The 14735-nt window shown below is 41.8% G+C and overlaps 1 protein-coding gene across 1 annotated transcript in view; it reads right to left on the bottom strand.

Moving 5' to 3' along the window:
- Nucleotides 1–14735, bottom strand: part of LOC145415599 (glycosylated lysosomal membrane protein A-like) — a 177466-nt gene that overhangs the window by 112639 nt on the left and 50092 nt on the right. Inside the window, exons 3-4 of the mRNA XM_080284823.1 lie at nucleotides 6424–6630; nucleotides 4295–4416 (exon numbers count right to left, since the gene is read on the bottom strand). Of these exons, the coding sequence (XP_080140949.1) occupies nucleotides 4295–4416; nucleotides 6424–6630 (329 nt within the window). The remainder of the gene's footprint in view (nucleotides 1–4294; nucleotides 4417–6423; nucleotides 6631–14735) is intronic.

The raw sequence follows: 14735 nt of genomic DNA, 5'->3' as shown, positions 1-14735 counted from the left end.
GGAAAATAACATCAGAACAGTAAGAGAAGGACTCAACTGAAAGACCCATAACAAATTACTTCCATTTAAACAACACTAGATTTAATGCCAAATTATTTTAAAGTGTGAACTTGTGGCCTGTATCTCATTTTGAAGTGACATTCTGCTGTGGCTGTACATTCATTACATGCTGGAGATGCTCCAAAAATCTCACAACTGGTATTGTAAATAAGGTGAAATTATCCAAACAACTTTACAGGCAGCACTGAAATGTTCCATCTATCTATCTATCTATAGCTGGAAGCCACAATCCCTTATGGGGTGGCCATTTGACTTTGAGTTAGTTGTTTTACAAGGAGGGGCACCAGCTCTCTGCCAACCCACTTGTTGACATGCAAGGAATATGTATGGGCTAGTTATGTGATTAGCATCCAGGGTTGTAAATGCTTTCCTGGGTTACAGGAAACCATTGGGCATGTCACTCAACATAAAGTTACCTGAAAGGGAAAGAAGAGTAATAAAAGGTAAGAGGAAAGATGGGAGAAATAAGAAGAGAGGAGGGACGACACAGAAAATGAATGATAAAGGTGAAGGAAGAAGTAGGCAGCACTACATCAAGTGAGTGGATAATGGTCACCTACACCTACCACCATGTTGAAAAGGAATTTTTCTGTAAATTACCAGAGTCGAGTTGCCAAAAATGCTGACGCTGCAATGTTTACTACTACAAACATTTTTCAAAGAAATGTGTTCTATATGGTTAGGAGAGCCAAATTAGCTTGGTTGCTAATTGTGCAACGTTGAGCATTCCTCAGAAATCAAGATGGCTGCTGCCGTCATCCTGAATGTTCAACTTCTGATCTTAATGATAAAGAGGTTTGTGTAATATTATTTTTTAGGGGTTTTAGAGGGTGGGGAGTCCATTTCTGAAGTTATTTTTTGAACAGAAATTCAAGGTCAAATCAGAGGTCAAAGGTCAAATTTGAACATGACTCAGCAAATCACCTCTATGGACCAAATACTGTATATTTCATTTGTTATCTTCTCGTGGTTCAGTGGTTTACAACTTTTTTCCTCATTTCAGAGTGCGACGAGCCGGAGCGATCAGCATCCCACCATCAGTCCTGCGGTACCCCAGGTTGTCGCAGTCATCATGGCTGCTGGAGAGGGGAAGTGCTTCTTCAGTCTGTGTAACGCCAAGGGAGTGTTACAGACATTCAAGACTGTGGCAGTGCTGAAGATCGTCGCTACGAGCAAAGTGAAACACAATGAACTGCATACAACACTCTCAAGAAATGATATTCTAGCTCACAAATCATGTTACTGTAACTATACATCAATGAGTAGAAACAGTGGACAGAGAAAGAGAAAGTCTACACCGGCTAACACTGGTGTTTCCAAATGGTTGTTGAAGTCCCAATGCAGTGACTGATTTCAAGTGAGACTGTCTGCTGTGTGGGAAAGAGTGTAAGCTGAAAGACAGTAAAAACCCACACAGGTGGGTGCAGGTCAAACTGTACAATTGTAGATAGGGGCACTGATATCACGTTCAAGCAACGGCTGGAGAACCTCTCTGATGAGAGACATGACTAGTGGGCTAAGGATGTAATGGCTAGACTGAAGAGGGGTCATTGCTCTGCAAGCCACAAGCTTACAACACCCATAGTCATATCCACCACCATATTCATCACCAGTAATAAACACGACCAGAGGTCACTTACCAAAGTATATGTGCTACACCTCCACTAATATCCTCTGAATAATGTGTGACACTGGGCTCACCTCCAAGGATCATGTACAAGACATCAAAAGGCAGTGCAGTGCACCCTCAGACTCAATGTGCTCAGGGAAACTATGGGGCCAGACTTAGGGGGGGGGGGGAATCCACCCTCTAAAATCAGCACATTAAATCAGTCTTGTCCTAAGCTTCCTCAGCATGAGCTCCCATCCTATCTAATACTCACTGCAACACCTTGCAAGCCATGGAGGACAAAGCCCTATGCATCACAACTGGCTACACCAAAACCACTTCCACAGCTCATTAACACTCTGAAACTAAAGTTCTCCCTGTCAGAAACTACCCTGATGTAAGAGGCACATAATTCTATGTAGCAGCCTGTGAACTATTGCATGCAGGTACCAGTATTTATACAGTGCGATGTGGCAGCTCCACAGCCTGGCAATTGTCTTGCAATCAGCCTTGTCCATTCTACAGTACAGGATGGAAGGGCATTGTTACAGAAGCCTCTTTCCTTTCCGATCCATGTGTCCAAGTAAAGCATACGGTCTTCCTCTGGACTGAAGTGATGGCCTTGCATGGCTTCGATCCCTACAAGGTGACTGTAGACTTTTTTGGTCTGGCAGTGGTGGTGGCGGTACTCATCATTCATTTAATGTTGTGCTGCCTTCATGTGACCCTCACCTGAGTGACAAATTAAATGGTTTCTATAAACCATGATATCCATTTCCTATGATAAGTGGTGACCATAAAACCAAATGACAACTCCCGGTGATATAGTGGGTTTAGGCACTCCAAATGTGCTGGAGGTGGAGCTGGAGCTAGCTCTGTGGCTTGGGTGAGAAGTGGTTGGAAGAAGTTCAGGGATCTGTTGCCTCTCCTGACACTGAGAGGACTCTCCCTACGTGCTAAGGGGTCTTTGCATGCAGCATGTGTCAGGAGTGTGATGTTGTATGGTAGTGAGACCTGGGCAGTAAAGTAAGAGGATATTCGCAGGCTCAAACGTACAGAAATGACAATGATTAGGTGGATGTGCAGTGCATCCCTGCGTGAAAGGCCTGGGGGAGCTGGGTTTAGGATGGAAGAGTTAAGAGGTACAATGGGACTGGAGTGTATTGGTGTTGTGATGAGGAGAGATAGATTGAAATGGTTTGGACATGTGGAGAGGATGGAGGATGATAACTGGGTGCAGAGGGTGAGAAGTGTTAATACTGGGGGTGGGGTTGCGAGGGGTAGACCGAGAAAGACATGGGATGGGGTCATTAAGTGTGACCTCAGGGTCAAGGGACTGAACAGGGAGGCTGCCACGGATCATGCAGCATGGAGAGCCGCCATTAGGTGACCAAGGCCAACACTTGCAAGCATGTTGGAACCTTCAAAAACAAAACGAAACGAAATGCATTGAACCTGTAAAGGTTTGTATCATAGGGATGGCTGGAGTTTATTGCTCACATATGCCACTCAGGAGCCAGTAAGCCTGGTCACCTTCACCTTACATTTCAGAACTGGGTAGCCTTGCCCTGGGCTCCTACACTTGTGGGAAAAAAAAAAAAAAAATATGGATGACGCATGGATGGAGAATGTGGAGGGAAGAGTGATCAGTTAAATCCAAATTTTGTTAAAATCTGATGTTCAACAAACATCTTAATTTACAAATTTAGGGTCATTATAAACCTGCGCTAGTTTGTTAGATATATTACAGTACTGTACCGTTATTATTATTATTATTATTATTTTTTTTTTTTTACTTGACAGCCTATTCCCTATGGCCCAGCAGTCCTCCTACAAGCCACACACCTTCACATCACTAATTTTCTCATTAATACACACTGTCTATAATGAAAACACTACATGCTACAGTTTTCTTATTTAGGACTGGTGTGAGGAGACAAATGGGGGGTACTTTTATGATATGCTGGTGGGTCTCGTGGAAGACCAGTAACGTCTGTTTTAACAACATTCAAATCATCAAACTATTCCAGTCACTGAGACAGTGAAGAATGCACAATGCTAGGTAAAGCTAAACTGACACCATCAACTGATCAGTTAGCTGCATTAGCGATACACTAGATAATGAACTTTATCTGGTTTATGAGAAGACTGTTCTGTAAGCTCACAAGCTTCTTTAAGCTGAACTTCGGCAAAGAGTGGCTTAATATACAGGGGGCTTCCTGTAATGTCACTATGGGAAAAATGTTGGTTATACCCCCTTACCCCTTTCAATCCAGTAGCATATTTTTCATTTTAATCACACTACTACCAGACGACTGGATTCAACTTATGATGGATCTCAACACAATGAAAGGAAGAGTGAAGGTTACATCTATTCTACTCAGTTAAAAAAATCCTATCCTGAACTAAATAAAATTGCTTGGTAGTATCAAGAAAAAAATAACATCCTTGAGCTGAAGGGGTTTTGCCTAACCTCAGACGTTACACCTCAAGGGAGTAATGTGGAAGTAGCAATTACTTTTTTTTTTCTGAAACTGATGCTACCCCAGTATAACTTTCCTACAAATTAAAATGATGTTCTGGATATGGAGGGAAAAAATTTAAAGAGGAGGAAATGCCACTGACTTCTCTCCATCATGAACATCGAAGACAAGCTTGCTTAGTGTGAGGTCAACTTGTGCTGAGCTGGGTGTGTGAAGTAGTTTGGGCAGCTCCCCTCCTTCACCATCCTCCCCATACCCTGACACCTGACAATGAGGAGAGAATTAATTTTGCAGCTTCTGGTTTTGTATGGCATACTAAAATATTGTTAGGGTGGATGCACCTACGTTAACTTTGGTTCTGATTATTATACTGTACAATGTTCAGAAAGCTGACACTACAGTATTTCACTTTAATCACAGCTAAATTAAATTCAGTGTCTTGCAGACATGACACACATTTCAACATGTCTGGCCAACATTCCAGTTTGGGGTTGTCTTGTTTTTCATTCTATTTCTTCCTGCTTAAGAACAAAACATCTTAGGCTGAAAGGGATAGAAACAATCTTAGCTAATATGCTCATCCCAAGGATGCCTTATAACATATACTGTATTTAATCTTGGCTAATCCTAAATAACCGTATTCAGTTTCAATAATGTCCATGGGCTGCGGGAAGTTAATATTACTAAACTGAGTTATTCAACCAGGTCTGCCATATTTCAGTAAAATTTGACACAGAAATGCTTCAATATACTGGTAAGTCTGGGTTAATTGATAATTACTGGTATCCATACACAGTAAATCTGAATCAGGAAGAGAGGGGCAAACTAAAAATTTATCTATCAATAGCCAACTGCCTTAATTTAACATGTGATCATGAACAAATCACTTCCAAATCACCCTGTCCTCCACCATCAAATGGTTTTCCCTCCACCACACATAACTTTCATTAACATAACTCTCCACTTCATCCTTCCACCTCATTCTCGGTCTCCCTTTCCCTGTCTCTCTCCACCTCACTGACATACTCTCTCTCAGTCAGTCTCACACTCTCCAAGTACTTAACAGGGTCAAATCATCAAGTTATGCATCCTAACACTTTCTGGCATATTCACACAAACACAGTATGACAATGCTCCTAAATATCCGTATTTGTCTCTCTCTCCACATACTGTATTCCATACTAGTCGAACTAAACTGTTTATAAAGGCTCCAACAAGCTTGCATGTGTCGGCCTTGGTCACCTAATGGTGACTGTCCACGCTGCTCAATCGGGCAACCTCCCTATTCAGTCCCTTACCCTGAGGTCATGCTCTATGGCCATGTCCCAGGTCTTTCTTGGTCTGCTTCTTGCAACCCTACTCTTGATGTTCACACTTCTCACCTTCTGAACCCAACTGTCATTTTCCATCCTCTCATCATGTCTAAACCATCTCAATCTACCCCTCCTCATCACAACACCAATACACTCCAGTTCCATCCTTTTTCTCAACTCTTCAATTGCAAACCTATCCCCCAAAAGACTCACATTCAAGGACATTCTACACATCCTTCTAATCACTGTCATTTCTGTCTCTTTGAGCTTACGAATATCCTCTTCCTTTGCTGCCCATGTCTCACTACCATCCAGCACTACACTCCCAACACATGCCGCATACAAAGATCCCTTAGCGCAAAGGAAGAGCCCTTGCAATGGTAGGAGAAGCAACAGCTTCCTGAACTTCCTCTAACCACTCCTTACTCCAGCCACAGAGCTAGCTACAGCCCTACCTCCAGTGCATAATATGTCCCCCAAATAACAAAATTCCTCCACACACTCATGAGACTCTCCAGCAAGGTCAATCCTATCATGCCTAGCAATCTCTACATGCTCTCCTCGACACACTGCACACACAAATTCAGCACTATTTCATAGTCTACCTCTGATAACTCTTCTATCTCTTATCCCACTTATCACAAACACTGTGTAAGAATGAGTTACTTCCCGCATCCTCATCACAAGTTGCACATGGCCACACTCCATATGCATTGACAGTACCACCACCAGCCCTAGATATCATCATTTTTGTTTTATTCACATACACTCTTAAACCATTGTGCACCATTCCGTCTCTCCATTTCCTAAATCTTTCCTCCACTTCCCTTTCATTCTTTGTAATCAGCTGTAAAAATTACACTCATAATTCATTAACTTTAGACATCTGTTTCATCATCACTCTCTGAAACTAATAGCCACACTTATATTTAAATAATGAGATGACGGTGTGGGAAACCTTTATGACTATCTGTGTATCATTAGGAAGCAAGTCCCCAAGGTAGGCTGTGGTGTGGAGCGTGACTTTGGCTTCTCCCCCATGGCTGCTGTTACTGTTGCTGGACATGTTCATCACCCAGCTGAAGTCTGACGCCGGAATGTAGTAAGTGGCGTCGAGCAATGGGTCCAGAGTTCCTGTGTCTTTGGTGTCGTTGAAAAGGATCAGCTACAGAGAAAGGGCAAACATAGGTACAAGTTACACAATAAACTTCTCAAAGATAGAGTCATAAGCCATAGTTCCTACTCATCTTCTAATCCCATCCCAGACAGACGGGAAGTTATAACTAGGGTTTCTCTGTAAACAATGACCTGCTGTTGGCAATTTGGAGCTTTTCTAGATTGCAAAAGTAAATGGCTTCACAAACTATTCCCCATGCAATCTAGAAAAGCTTAGAAATACCAACTTGTTTTTGTTTTTGTTGTGGTCCCAGGCTCATCTGGACACAAACTCTTGAGGATTGCAGGAAACCAGCCACTTTAACATTGAATTCACTGAGATCTTTTGTCAAGATTATACTGAGGGATCGTTGTGCCATGAAAGTGAGGTGCATAAAATGAGCAACTGTTCTATGGTATAAGAAACTGCATTACAGTGCAGGTACAGTATATTATTTGTGTTCTATTTTGTGTTGGCAATGATGTGGAGAAGGGTGATGGCCACATCATAGTGTACTCAAGTATCTTTTGGAAGGGCAATTTTTGTGAGATAAATATTTAGTGGGGAGTCATGAAAGGTGCTATTTGACTGGAAGTTCTGAATGGCTGTGGTGACAATATCTTTGTGTATTTTTGTGGTTGGTGTGGGTGCTCACTATCCACTCACTCAATGTAGTGCTGCTCTCGGGTGCCTGCCCTTTCCTCTCTTCCTTATTTCCATCCTTCCTCTTCTGTCTTTCTTTCCTTCATTCTTTCCTCTTCCTTCTGTCTACAGATGACTCTACTCTGAATGACACGCCAAATGGTTTCCTGTACACCAGGGAACCATTTACTATGGTGAATGGTAACCATATGGCCAAATTATGGTGCCTGGTGGTTTAGTGGACAATTAAGGCACTCCAATCGGATTTAGCCAGTGCAGGTTTATATCCAATGGGTGGGTGGGGTTTACTCCTATGTAATGCCACTCAGGGATGAGTGAGGCTGGTCACTCTCATCTTAAATGTCAGGATCATCTTGCCTAACCCTGGGCTCCTACACTCCATGTGAGGCAACACTGGATTAGGTGGCTGGATGAATCACTCTGGCATGATAATCAAAGATGGTGAATAAAACCCACACTTGTAGACAGAATACATTTACCAAACAGTTTTGGTGGACACTGCCACCATCTAAAGTGGTCAAGAAAGGGAGAAGGAATGACAGTTTGACAATACAAGGACTCCTTTTTATGCATGTGTGTGGGGGAGGGTTGGGTAGAGATGAGGTGGGATTGGGTGGATTGTAAGCAGGGATTTCCCCAAGGAGGAAAATGGGGACACCACCAGACAGGTGTAATTCCTGTCTAACCTCACCAGTGTCAGTGGGGGAAGGGACAATTCCACTAAGGACCTCGTTACAGGATCTAGCTTGTACATGCCTTCACTAATGTTGAAATTCTTGTATGTTTGGATACACATGGCTTCAATAATCTTTCATTTCCAAAAGTCATGACTTTTATACAGTAGAAGGCTAGCTTGCCAGCCTATGCTGTGGTTGACTTCACAAACATGATTAAATATCGCATTATTCAAATTATAGGTTTTCATGGCATATCTGTGTACCTTGATCCGTGTTTCCAAACTTCGATCTGTTTCTCCTATGCAAACTAGTTCACAACCTTGGCAAGGAATTTTATATATGTCTGCTTCTGAATATGCTATACATTTGTTCTTTACTAACACTGATTTGATGGTGGAGGTATACTTAAAGACTATATTTACATCGCCATTGTAACCTATTGACTTAAACACATTCAAGTCTGCAACAAAACGCAAAATAAGGAAGTGTTTCTTTTCTGTGGTGGGGTTTTTAGGTATGTACTAAAACTGCCTAGTTTTAAGTTATGTTTTTTTGATGAACCATGGGGGATACTGTACCTTAAGTACTGAAATACAGTATTTCCCTAATAAGATTATTTTCTTCATGTATATGTTCTGGGCTGCAAATTTTAAGGGCTCTAATGAACACTGATGAGATAACAACTTCGTGACAGACTGATGATACATAAAATAATGAAAGAACAACTGGTTGGATTCCTATACACCCTAAAGCTAAGGGAATGATTTTTCTTCGCCGCCAATACATCAAGAAAAGGAACACCCCAGTTCTCCCACTGAACATTAATTCAATGGAGGGAGCAAGATTATTCAGGTGTGTAAAAAACTCATCAAAAGCATCAATTGTTGTAGGCCAATATGAAAATACGTCATCAACACAATGAAACCAAATGAGTTGAAGGCAAGAAACTCAAGGCAGTAGTTCTGTTTCATAATATTCCATATATAAATTGCTTAAAATGGGTGACAATGAAGAACCCATACCCATACCAAAACGCTGCATGAAGAGTTGTTGCTGAATGAAAGTGCACTCAAAGTCACACATAATTTTACAAATTCTATAAAACAGTCAGCTGGTATACCCAGATCAAGATCACATTCTGGCAATTTGCTAGCCAGAAATTCCAAAACATCCTTACTGGGAACTTTGGTAAACAATGAATCAACATCGAAGCTAACCATTTTATCGGAGAAAAGATCAAGCGATTTAATTTTGTCCATAAAATCCGAAGAGTTCTTTATATGTGCCGAGGATTGCGTACCTACTACAAAGGCTAATTTGTTGGCAACAAACTGTGATAACTTATAAGTAAACACCCACACAGTGAAATTATGGGACGCAATCGAATATTATCTTTGTGGGCCTTTGCTAATCCATACATATATGATAATTTTGGGTTGATCTGAATGAACTTATTGACATCTACATTGGGCATTTTCAACACTTCTTTTGCGTTCTTGTGAAATGCTGATACAAGTCTCTTTAAAGGGGAGGACTGAAATTTTTCATATGATGTGGTATCACTCAAAAGATGGTTCATTTTATTTTCATATTCACTTTCATAAAGAATAACCATTATATTACTGTTGTCCGATTTAGTTATGAAAATTTCTTCACTTTTCCGTAATTTGGTGAGAACATGAAGTCTTCTAGGAATGGAATCAAGAGAATTAAAATGGATTGGACAGTGAATGAATGAACAAATGAATGTATATATTTGCAAAATGTAGTGCTGGATGGAAAAAGAAGGATGCTGTTGAGACCTGCTCTGTGGAACTGGGAAGTTGTTCAATTTTCTACTTCACTGTGGCAAAGAGTGATGCAGTACAAAGTTACAGGGGTAGGATGGATTCAGTGCTGAAGCATTAAATTGTGTTCCTCTCATTTACGTGGTCTTTGACTGGGAATGCTTTGGTTTCTTGGTGCTAGTGATCTATATTTGTGGTCTTTATACATCCTGTTATTGTTCTTAAAGCTTTGCTTTGTGTTTTTATAAATCTTTTCAATATATGAGGCTCTCAATGTGGGGTCTGGCTTTGGTTCACAAAATTTATTGTTACTGTATTTGAACACACTGTTAACACTGGACAACTGATCTTTGTTCTGTGTGAAATCCTACCTAAAAATTCTTCCAGATATGGGTACATTTAGGTGAGCAAAAGCTATGGCTCATGAGAGTGCAATTTGTAACTGAGACACCAAGACAGAACTGTGAAAAAAAAAAATTATTCACCCTAACCTGGCAAAAACTTTTCTTCTTTTCTAGCTGATCTGGTGTGGTTCAATAGGAAAATCAGATAATAATACTGCAGCTCTACATCTTTTCTATACCATTTCATGACCATCACAATATCCTAGTGTACAGTTCTGTATTCAAGATGGAGAGATGACAGTTTTAGACCAAGTTATAATGGACTAAGTATAAGAATGTTACAAGTTCAACTCTCTCATGATCACTTCCTCTCTAATCTATCTATCTATCTATTGCCAGACGCCTCAATCCCTTTTGGGGTGGCCACAAACAAATCGCCTCCACGTCGCCCTGTCCCCCGCCATTTCACTGCCCTGCTCCCAACTCTCACCCCCCTCTCTCATATACCTCTCCACCCTATCCCTCCCTCTCACCTCGGCCTCCCCCTCCCTCTCCCCCACTTCCACCTCACTCACATACACTCTCTTCGTCAGTCTCTCATGCTTTCTTTTATTAATACCAGATGATGAAATTGATTTTACTGGGAAAGAGTCAAAAGAGCCTGAATGTAAACTCTGTTACCACTGACCATTTGATGACTGGGAAAACTCTAGTACTCTACTCCTGTTAAATATGATGGTTTTATTCTAAGAGTGAATCAGAGGAGTCTGTGTTAAAATAAAGTTTCTGTATTGACAGCCAAGCATATTAATTTGAAGTGACTGCATGATAGTATTGTGATCCCTACCCTGACATATGGAAGCGAGGCGTGGACCTTGCAAGAGGGGAACAAGACAAGAGTGAGAGCAGCGGAAATGAGTTACTTAAGAGGAGCGTGTGGAGTGACATGGAGGGACAGGTTGACGAATGAAGAAGTGAAGGAACGTTGTGGGGTGGATGTGGATGTGGTTGAGAAGATTAGGAGAAATACACTGAGGTGGTTTGGACATGTGGAGAGAATGGAGAACGAAAGACTGACTAAGAGGGTGTATGTAGGTGAGGTGGAGGGAGGGAGAGGGAGGGGCAGACCGAGGATGACGTGGAGGGATGGAGTTGAGAGGTATATGAGGGAGGGGGGGAGTGAGTTGGGGGGAGAGTAGTCAAATGGTGGGTGACAGAGCGACTTGGAAGTGTTTTGTCTGCGGCCACCCTTTGCGGGATTACGGTGTCGGGCTATACCCCCACTAATACCAATACACCAGTCCTGTATGAGACAGCCCTAGCATGTATTCAATATGGACGGTGGGTGTTAGTGCCGAAGTGGTGACATGTAGAGGTGTATGGTATGTAGGAGGACTGCTGGGCCTTGATAGCAGGCTGTGAAGCCTATGCCCAGAGTCAGACACATAAAAAAAAAAAAAATAGATAAATAGATAGTATAACTGAGAATATTAAACAGGTAACAATCACTTCTGTCTTATCCCCTTTATGGTGCAGGAACATGGGAACAGACTACCACAGGCTAATACCATACATTTAACTCCTCCATGGCTGCCGGTGTTGAATGACATTTTACCATAGTGTGGCCACCAGTGTCAATGCAGCGTGACTCGTAGAAAACTGCAAAAATTTGCGGGATGTGAACGAACATCTCAGGCATCTTGAGACTGACCTACACTTCACTCCCACATACCTCATCTGTCAGTTCAGCGCTTGCTGCTGTGATGAGTGGACGTCCGATTTTCGCTCGTGGTCATACCTAAACACACACACCTACGCCCATTATCTCGACCCAGACAGAAAATACCATCTCTCTCCTCCCTTGCGACACACACAAAACCACCCTGTTTACACTTATAAATAAATACAGTCATAAACAAAAGACATGAAAATAAGAGAAAGCTATAGATATATATATTTTTTGTATCTTTACCTACATCCTCAGGTTTGTTATACTTGTTTGGATTATTCATTACAGTGCGACTTGTAGAAAACGGTGAAAATTTTTGGGAAGTGAATGAGCATCTCGGACATCTTGGGAATGACCTTCACTACACTCCCTCACACCCAATCTGTCAGTTCAGCGCCTGCTGCCGTAACGAGTTGGTGCACGATTTTTTTGCTCGTGCCCATGCCTAAACACACACGTCATATCCTAAACTCTCTACATAACCCTTGGTATGCTTCGCACTCAGTCTCGCCAAGTACGGTGAACGGCTGCCACTAATGAGTAGTTGGTAGCGTGTGACAGTAGCAGCAGAGAGTGTGGAGACAAGCCCAGAGGGGGCCTACAACCTCGTAGGTTAGGACAACAAGATATCAAATACCCCTTTCTGCCCCAGACTCCCTCCCGGACTTCCAAAAATTAACAGTTCCACACTAAGGTTACAAAACACAGAAACAATTTTTACTTTAATTTCTAAAAATCTGTTACAGAGTATTTACACTACTTCAGAAACAAGTTACACAGCTATAGCATTAACTTAGTATTCCGAGCCTCATCCCAACACAAGGGAAATCTCAGTCGGTTATTTATGACTTAACAGCAACTAAGTACTTAACTTGATAGCAATATATGACTTCAGTCTACTTATCAAAAAGACTAGACAACCATCTGTGAGTGATAAAGGTTCACTTAAATGTTATAAGTCTTACTCTTAATCAATATTCGCCAAAACCTGGAACATACACGCCAAATAATATTGCTGGTTTTTCTGAGTAGAGACTGCCAGTGCTTTACTTTGCTTTAACGGCACTTATTCACCTTGCATTACTCTCCCGCAAGACTATTCTTCAAATACTTCTACCCACCAGCACCGCGAAGCCCATGGTCGTGGCTGAGTTCTGCCCGTCTGTCCCAGCTGGACACGACAATTCTGTCTGACTGCCAAACCCTCTCTAGCTCCATCTCTCTCATGAGCGTGCTTATATACACCTCCATACGGATACTGAGTCACTAATACACCATACTCCATCCCAGTATACACCTTCTGCTCTAACCCACTGGCACAGCATTATGGGTGGAGATTTCACAGATGACAGCCACCCCCGGGACTCTAGGGCACTCCGAGTACATTAGCCTCTGCACCCCAGCCCCTCAAGAGCTATTATTAATCTACGTCCTGGGTGTTTTTTGCCCCTCACATAGTCACCCTCCTTACATAGCCACCCTCCTTCTCCCATCACTCCCTTATTCACTTTATTTGTTCTTGTGTTTCATCTTCCCTTTCCTCTGCAATTCCCTCCAGCCCTCAGTGTCTCCCAGTTCCCTGTGCTCTTTTCCACACCTGCTGGGCACGTGCCAAAACCTCAGCACCATGCTTACATCGGAGTGTTTTAAATGCTGCCTTCAGGAACTTCTGACGCTGGTGATCCATTGTCCTATCGTCCCCCGCTCCACATTTGCCTGCCCAACATCCGTCTTCTTCTTCACTCCTCCTTTCTCTGCCTTCCTCCTCTCCCCCTCTACTCCCACTCGACCCAGGCCTCAGTCTGAAGGGGCCGTGTGAGTAAGAGGTGGAGATGACGTCAGGAGCAGCAGTATTTAGGTGGGCGGCAAGTACTTCATCGTTGCAAGCCCGACACACAGTTACACTCATTATCTCGACCCAGACAAAATATATCATCTTTCTCCTCCTTTGTGAGACATACACAACCACCCTGTTTAGGGTTATAAATAAATACAAGCAAAAAAAAAAAAAAAAAAAAAAAAAAAAAATTTTTTTTTTAAATCTTTACCTATTTGCTCACGTTTGTTGCACTGTTTTGGATCATTTTACATATTCTTTACCTTTTGCAAACATAATAGGAAAGTTTTCCGTGTTCACGTGACGTTTTTGTGGGTGGAAAGGCCTCCATTCCCTTCCCGCCAATCAGCTCGTGCGCGGTGCGAATCTCAAGTCGTCTCGCATTTCAACCCTCACTGTCCAGCCCATACACTCAAGGGATAGCATTTATCTCATTTAGGTCTGAAAATAGAAACTCTTGCCTCCTTTTTCCAACAAATTCCAACACCCAGACTACAAAAACAAGCTGATACTCTTGATACTATCATAAACATAATAAACACCGAAAAATGTAAAATGAATTCATGTTATTTCATTTTCAAATTCAAACCTCGCATATTATATACTGAAAAAATTCAAAATACACATATCCAGTCATTTCACACCATTTCAGCTCCACCGACAATGTTTTTTGTTTAAAAAAAAAAAAAAAAAAAAAAAAAAAAAAACTGCGATGCTGCATCAGCAATACTGTACCTAAGTGTGTGTGATATCAGCTGCCTAAATTTGTGCAACTTCCGTGTTCAATTGCATGGCTCAGGATGGGCCTAGGATGCTCAAAATTGTACTGCATAGTGCATCTGAGGTTCCTCTTCAATTTGGCAAAGAAAAAAATAAATAAATAAATTTTCAAAACTTCAAAAATCGGCCATAGGGTCGGCCAGTGGGTCCCGACAAATTACAGATGCTCAGCCATGGAGAAGTTAACAGCGTTGTCTTTTTCGACATGTTGCTCTTAAACTATTAGGGCTAGGAGGTTGCACCTTACATCAGTTTTTTACCAATATGAGGGATTGTTTGTGTATAAGTTTCATCAAA

This window comes from Coenobita brevimanus, chromosome 103 (genome assembly GCF_032717465.1).
Source record: "Coenobita brevimanus isolate Jiangsu-jjx chromosome 103, ASM3271746v2, whole genome shotgun sequence".
NCBI lineage: Eukaryota > Metazoa > Arthropoda > Malacostraca > Decapoda > Coenobitidae > Coenobita > Coenobita brevimanus.
The sequence above is the reverse complement of the archived record's forward strand: the minus strand, read 5'-3'. Positions and strand labels throughout refer to the sequence as shown.